This window comes from Chiloscyllium punctatum, unplaced genomic scaffold, assembly GCF_047496795.1.
Source record: "Chiloscyllium punctatum isolate Juve2018m unplaced genomic scaffold, sChiPun1.3 scaffold_1717, whole genome shotgun sequence".
Taxonomy (NCBI): Eukaryota; Metazoa; Chordata; class Chondrichthyes; order Orectolobiformes; family Hemiscylliidae; genus Chiloscyllium; species Chiloscyllium punctatum.
In genome coordinates, this window is record NW_027311451.1 from 20,001 (window position 1) to 27,552 (window position 7,552).

General features: G+C 59.3%; 1 protein-coding gene across 1 annotated transcript in view; it reads left to right on the forward strand.

The window, feature by feature from the left end:
* The window catches only part of LOC140475492 (BICD family-like cargo adapter 2), a gene marked incomplete at its 3' end in the record, with an annotated part of 16,867 nt that extends 12,444 nt beyond the window's left edge, over positions 1–4,423 (forward strand). Inside the window, exon 4 of the mRNA XM_072567789.1 lies at positions 4,307–4,423. Within this exon, the coding sequence (XP_072423890.1) occupies positions 4,307–4,423 (117 nt within the window). The remainder of the gene's footprint in view (positions 1–4,306) is intronic.
* Between the last annotated feature and the right edge of the window lie 3,129 nt (positions 4,424–7,552).

The window sequence follows — 7,552 nt, forward strand, 5'->3', positions numbered from 1 at the left end:
TCGGGGACCGGGGTGGGTTAGATACACTGTCCTTTCCCCTCTCTCTCTCTCTGGGACCGGGGTGTGTTAGATACACTGTCCTTTCCCCCCCCTCTCTCTCTCTGGGACCGGGGTGTGTTAGATACACTGTCCTTTCCCCCCTCTCTCTCTCTCTGGGACCGGGGTGTGTTAGATACACTGTCCTTTCCCCCCCCTCTCTCTCTCTGGGACCGGGGTGTGTTAGATACACTGTCCTTTCCCCCCTCTCTCTCTGGGACCGGGGTGTGTTAGATACATTGTCCTTTCCCCCCCCTCTCTCTCTGGGACCGGGCTGTGGTAGATACACTGCCCTTTCCCCCCTCTCTCTCTCTGGGACTGGGGTGTGTTAGATACACTGACCTTTTCCGCCCCCCCCTCTCTCTCTCTGGGACCGGGGTGTGTTAGATACACTGTCCTTTCCCCCCCTCTCTCTGGGACCGGGGTGTGTTAGATACACTGTCCTTTCCCCCCTCTCTCTCTCTGGGACCGGGGTGTGTTAGATACACTGTCCTTTCCCACCTCTCTCTCTGGGACTGGGGTGTGTTAGATACACTGTCCTTTCCCCTCTCTCTGGGACCGGGGTGTGTTAGATACACTGTCCTTTTCCCCCCCCCACCCTCTCTCTCTGGAACCGGGGTGTGTTAGATACACTGTCCTTTCCCCTCTCTCTCTCTCTGGGACCGGGGTGTGTTAGATACACTGTCCTTTCCCCACCCCCCTCTCTCTCTCTGGGACAGGGGTGTGTTAGATACACTGTCCTTTTCCCCCCTCTCTCTCTGGGACTGGGGTGTGTTAGATACACTGTCCTTTCCCCCCTCTCTCTCTGGGACCGGGGTGTGTTAGATACACTGTCCTTTCCCCCCCCCACCCTCTCTCTCTGGAACCGGGGTGTGTTAGATACACTGTCCTTTCCCCCCTCTCTCTCTGGGACCGGGGTGTGTTAGATACACTGTCCTTTCCCCCCCCCACCCTCTCTCTCTGGAACCGGGGTGTGTTAGATACACTGTCCTTTCCCCTCTCTCTCTCTGGGACCGGGGTGTGTTAGATACACTGTCGTTTCCCCCCTCTCTCTCTCTCTCTGGGACCGGGGTGTGTTAGATACACTGTCCTTACCCCCTCACTCTCTGGGACCTGGGTGTGTTAGATACACTGTCCTTTCCCCCCTCTCTCTCTCTGGGACCGGGGTGTGTTAGATACACTGTCCTTTCCCCCCCCCCCCCCCCTCTCTCTCTCTCTCTCTCTGGGACCAGGGTGTGTTAGATACACTGTCCCCTCCCCCCTCTCTCTCTCTCTGGGACCGGGGTGTGTTAGATACACTGTCCTTTCCCCCTCTCTCTCTGGGACCGGGGTGTGTTAGATACACTATCCTTTCCCCTCTCTCTCTCTGGGACCGGGGTGTGTTAGATACACTGTCCTTTCCCCCCTCTCTCTCTCTGGGACCGGGGTGTGTTAGATACACTGTCCTTTCCCCCCTCTCTCTCTCTGGGACCGGGGTGTGTTAGATACACTGTCCTTTCACCCTCTCTCTCTGGGACCGGGGTGTGTTAGATACACTGTCCTTTCCCCCCCCTCTCTCTCTCTCTGGGACCGGGGTGTGTTAGATACAGTGTCCTTTCCCCCCTCTCTCTGGGACCGGGGTGTGTTAGATACACTGTCCTTTCCCCCTCTCTCCCTCATCAGGGTGTGTTAGATACACTGTCCTTTCCCCCCCCCCCCCCCTCTCTCTCTCTCTCTCTCTCTCTCTCTCTCTCTGGGACCAGGGTGTGTTAGATACACTGTCCTTTCCCCCCTCTCTCTCTCTCTCTGGGACCGGGGTGTGTTAGATACACTGTCCCCTCCCCCCTCTCTCTCTCTCTGGGACCGGGGTGTGTTAGATACACTGTCCTTTCCCCCTCTCTCTCTGGGACCGGGGTGTGTTAGATACACTATCCTTTCCCCTCTCTCTCTCTGGGACCGGGGTGTGTTAGATACACTGTCCTTTCCCCCCTCTCTCTCTCTGGGACCGGGGTGTGTTAGATACACTGTCCTTTCACCCTCTCTCTCTGGGACCGGGGTGTGTTAGATACACTGTCCTTTCCCCCCCCTCTCTCTCTCTCTGGGACCGGGGTGTGTTAGATACAGTGTCCTTTCCCCCCTCTCTCTGGGACCGGGGTGTGTTAGATACAGTGTCCTTTCCCCCCTCTCTCTGGGACCGGGGTGTGTTAGATACACTGTCCTTTCCCCCCTCTCTCTCTGGGACCGGGGTGTGTTAGATACACTGTCCTTTCCCCCCCCTCTCTCTCTGGGACCGGGGTGTGTTAGATACACTGTCCTTTCCCCTCTCTCTCTCTGGGACCGGGGTGTGTTAGATACACTGTCCTTTCCCCCTCCTCTCTCTCTGGGACCGGGGTGTGTTAGATACACTGTCCTTTCCCCTCTCTCTCTCTGGGACCGGGGTGTGTTAGATACACTGTCCTTTCCCCCCTCTCTCTGGGACCGGGGTGTGTTAGATACACTGTCCTTTCCCCCTCGCCTCTCTCTGGGACCGGGGTGTGTTAGATACACTGTCCTTTCCCCCTCTCTCTCTCTGGGACCGGGGTGTGTTAGATACACTGTCCTTTCCCCCGTCTCTCTCTGGGACCGGGGTGTGTTAGATACACTGTCCTTTCCCCCCCCTCTCTCTGGGACCGGGGTGTGTTAGATACACTGTCCTTTCCCCCGTCTCTCTCTGGGACCGGGGTGTGTTAGATACACTGTCCTTTCCCCCCCCTCTCTCTGGGACCGGGGTGTGTTAGATACACTGTCCTTTTCCCCCCCCTCTCTCTCTGGGACCGGGGTGTGTTAGATACACTTTCCTTTCCCCCTCGCCTCTCTCTGGGACCGGGGTGTGTTAGATACACTGTCCTTTCCCCCCCCCCCTCTCTCTGGGACCGGGGTGTGTTAGATACACTGTCCTTTCCCCCCTCTCTCTCTCTGGGACCGGGGTGTGTTAGATACACTGTCCTTTCCCCCCTCTCTCTCTGGGATCGGGGTGTGTTAGATACACTGTCCTTTCCCCCCTCTCTCTCTCTCTGGGACCGGGGTGTGTTAGATACACTGTCCTTTCCCCTCTCTCTCTCTCTCTCTCTCTGGGACCGGGGTGTGTTAGATACACTGTCCTTTCCCCCCTCTCTCTCTCTGGGACCGGGGTGTGTTAGATACACTGTCCTTTCCCCCCCCCTCTCTCTCTGGGACCGGGGTGCGTTAGATACACTGTCCTTTCCCCCCTCTCTCTCTCTCTGGGACCGGGGTGTGTTAGATACACTGTCCTTTCCCCTCTCTCTCTGGGACCGTGGTGTGTTAGATACACTGTCCTTTCCCCCCTCTCTCTCTGGGACCGGGGTGTGTTAGATACACTGTCCTTTCCCCCCTCTCTCTCTCTCTGGGACCGGGGTGTGTTAGACACACTGTCCTTTCCCCCCTCTCTCTCTCTGGGACCGGGGTGTGTTAGATACACTGTCCTTTCCCCCCCTCTCTCTCTCTGGGACCGGGGTGTGTTAGACACACTGTCCTTTCCCCCCTCTCTCTCTCTGGGACCGGGGTGTGTTAGATACACTGTCCTTTCCCCCCTCTCTCTCTCTCTGGGACCGGGTGTGTTAGACACACTGTCCTTTCCCCCCTCTCTCTCTCTGGGACCGGGGTGTGTTAGATACACTGTCCTTTCCCCCCTCTCTCTCTCTCTGGGACCGGGGTGTGTTAGACACACTGTCCTTTCCCCCCTCTCTCTCTCTGGGACCGGGGTGTGTTAGATACACTGTCCTTTCCCCCCCTCTCTCTCTCTGGGACCGGGGTGCGTTAGATACACTGTCCTTTCCCCTCTCTCTCTGGGACCGTGGTGTGTTAGATACACTGTCCTTTCCCCCCTCTCTCTCTGGGACCGGGGTGTGTTAGATACACTGTCCTTTCCCCCCTCTCTCTCTCTGGGACCGGGGTGTGTCAGATACACTGTCCTTTCCCCTCTCTCTCTGGGACCGTGGTGTGTTAGATACACTGTCCTTTCCCCCCTCTCTCTCTGGGACCGGGGTGTGTTAGATACACTGTCCTTTCCCCCCTCTCTCTCTGGGACCGGGGTGTGTTAGACACACTGTCCTTTCCCCCCTCTCTCTCTCTGGGACCGGGGTGTGTTAGACACACTGTCCTTTCCCCCCTCTCTCTCTGGGACCGGGGTGTGTCTGATGCACCCTGCTCCCCCCTGGGTCCTGGGAAGATAGTGGGGGTGGGGGTATAATGTTAAGCCTAACCGTGTGTGATGTTCTTCTCTCCCTCTCAGGCTGACACAGAGAAGGAGCGACTGTCCTCCCAGTTACAGGAGCTGAAAGACAGACTCTGTGAGACCTCCCTGAGCCAGGCCGAGCAGCAGAACCACCTGCAGGTGCTGCACGAAGAGGTGGGTACTCTCGCTGGGCCAACACTCCCTCTCTGTCCCCTCTCCCCATCTCCCCCTCACTCCCTCTCTCTCTGTCCCCTCTCCCCGTCTCTCCCCTCACTCCCCCCCTCTCTCTCTCTGTCCCCATCCCAGTCTCCCCACCCCCTCTCTCTTTCCCTGTCCCCTCTCCCAGTCTACCCCCATCTATGTCCCCTCTCTCAGTCTCCCCCTCACTCCTTCTCTCTGTCCCCTCTCCAGTCTCCCCCTTGCTCCCTCTCTCTCTCTGTCCCCTCTCCCAGTCTCCCCCTTGCTCCCTCTCTTTCCCTTACTCCCTCTCTCTCCCTCTCCCCTTTTCCAGTCTCGCCGCCCTAACTCTCTCTCTGTCCCCTCTCCCAGTCTCCCCCTTGCTCCCTCTCTTTCCCTTACTCCCTCTCTCTCCCTCTCCCCTTTTCCAGTCTCGCCGCCCTAACTCTCTCTCTGTCCCCTATCCCAGTCTCCCCCCCCCCCCCCATTCTCTCTCTCTCCCTCTCTCTCCCTGTCCCCTCTCCCAGTCTCCCCCTCACTCCCTCTCTCTCCCTGTCCCCTCTCCCAGTCTTCCCGCCCTCCCTCCGTCCCCTCTCCCAGTTTCCCTCTCTCTGTCCCCTCTCCCCTTCTCCCCCCCTCACTCCCCACTCTCTGTCCCCTCTCCCAGTCTCCCCCTCACTCCCTCTCTCTCTCTCTGTCCCCTCACCCATCTCTCCCTTCACTCCCTCTCTCTCTCTGTCCCCACTCCCCATCTCTCCCCTCTCTCTCTGTCCCTTCTCCCCGTCTCTCCCCTCACTCCCTCACTCTCTGTCCCTTCTCCCAGTCTCTCCCCTCACTCCCTCACTCTCTGTCCCCTCTCCCAGTCTCCGCCTCACTCCCTCTCTCTCCCCGTACCCTCTCCCAGTCTCCCTCTCTCTCTTTGTCCCCTCTCCCCACCTCTCCCTCACTCCCTCTCTCCCTGTCCGTTCTCCCCTCTTCCCTCTCTCTGTCCCCTCTCCCCGTTTCCCCCCTCACTCCCCACTCTCTGTCCCCTCTCCCCGTCTCTCCCCTCACTCCCTCTCTCTCTGTCCCCTCTCCCAGTCTCTCCCCTCACTCCCTCTCTCTCTCTCTATCCCCTCTCCCAGTCTCCCCCTCACTCCCTCTCTCTCTGTCCCCTCTCCCCGTCTCTCCCCTCACTCCCTCTCTCTCTCTCTGTCCCCTCTCCCAGTCTCCCCCTCACTCTCTCTCTCTCTGTCCCCTCTCCCAGTCTCCCCCTCACTCCCTCTCTCTCTATCCCCTCTCCCAGAGTCCCCCTCACTCTCTCTCTGTCCCCTCTCCCCGTCTCTCCCCTCACTCACTCTCTCTCTCTCTGTCCCCTCTCCCAGTCTCCCCCTTACTCCCTCTCTTTCCCTCACTCCCTCTCTCTCCCTCTCCCCTTTCCGAGTCTCGCCGCCCTCCCTCTCTCTGTGTCCCCTATCCCAGTCTCCCCCCCCCTCATTCTCTCTCCCTCTCCCTGTCCCCTCTCCCAGTCTCTCCCTCACTCCCTCTCTCTCCCTGTCCCCTCTCCCAGTTTCCCTCTCTCTCTTTGTCCCCCTCCCCGTCTCTCCCCTCACTCCCTCTCTCTCCCTGTCCCATCTCCCCTCCCCCCTCTCTCTCTATCCCTTCTCCCCGTCTCCCCCCCTCACTCCTCACTCTCTGTCCCCTCTCCCCATCTCTCCCCTCACTCCCTCTCTGTCTCTGTCCCCTCTCCCAGTCTCCCCCTCACTCCCTCTCTCCCTGTCCCCTCTCCCCGTCTCTCCCTTCACTCCCTCTCTCTCTCTGTCCCCTCTCCCCGTCTCTCCCCTCACTCTCTCTCTCTCTGTCCCCTCTCCCAGTCTCCCCCTCACTCCCTCTCTCCCTGTCCCCACTCCCTCTCTCTCCCTGTCCCCTCTCCCCGTCTCTCCCTTCACTCCCTCTCTCTCTCTCTGTCCCCTCTCCCCATCTCCCCCTCACTCCCTCTCTCTCTCCTCTCCCAGTCTCCCCCTCACTCCCTCTCTTTCTGTCCCCTCTCCCCATCTCCCCCTCACTCCCTCTCTCTCTCTGTCCCTTCTCCCCGTCTCTCCCCTCACTCCCTCTCTCTCTCTGTCCCCTCTCCCCATCTCCCCCTCACTCCCTCTCTCTCTCTGTCCCTTCTCCCCGTCTCTCCCCTCACTCCCTCTCTCTCTCTGTCCCCTCTCCCCGTCTCTCCCCTCACTCTCTCTCTCTCTGTCCCCTCTCCCAGTCTCCCCCTCACTCCCTCTCTCCCTGTCCCCACTCCCTCTCTCTCCCTGTCCCCTCTCCCCGTCTCTCCCTTCACTCCCTCTCTCTCTCTGTCCCCTCTCCCCATCTCCCCCTCACTCCCTCTCTCTCTCCTCTCCCAGTCTCCCCCTCACTCCCTCTCTTTCTGTCCCCTCTCCCCATCTCCCCCTCACTCCCTCTCTCTCTCTGTCCCTTCTCCCCGTCTCTCCCCTCACTCCCTCTCTCTCTCTGTCCCCTCTCCCCGTCTCTCCCCTCACTCCCTCTCTCTCTGTCCCCTCTCCCAGTCTCCTCCCTCACTTCCTCTCTCTCTGACCCCTTTCCCAGTCTCCCCCTCACTCCCTCTCTCTCTCTGCCCCCTTTCCCAGTCTCACCCTCACTCCCCCTCTCTCTCTCTCTCTCCCCCTCACTCCCTCTCTCTCCCTGTCCCCTTTCCCAGTCTCCCCCTCAATCCCTCTCTCGCTGTCCCCTTTCCCAGTCTCTCCTCACTCCCCCCTGTCTGTCCCCTCTCCCCCTCACTCCCTCTCTGTCCCCTACTCCCAGTCTTTCTGTCTGTGCCTGTCTCTCTCAGAGTCTTCCTCTCTCTCTTTCAGTGTTTATCTCTCTCTGTCTCTCGCAGTCTCTTTCTCTCTCTGTCTTTCACTCTCTCGCACTCTCTCTCCCTCTTTGCCCCTTTCTCTCTCTGTCTCTCTCAGTCTCACTTGCTGGCTTTCTCTCTCTCTCTCTCTCTCTCTGGCCTCCCCTCTTTCTCTCTCCCGCCCTCTGTCTGTGTCTCTCTCTTCAGGGTGTGTTGCTGGAAAAGCACAACCGAGTCAGGCAGCATCTGAGGAGCAGGAGAATCGACGGTCCAGGCAGGAGCACGATGAAGGGCTT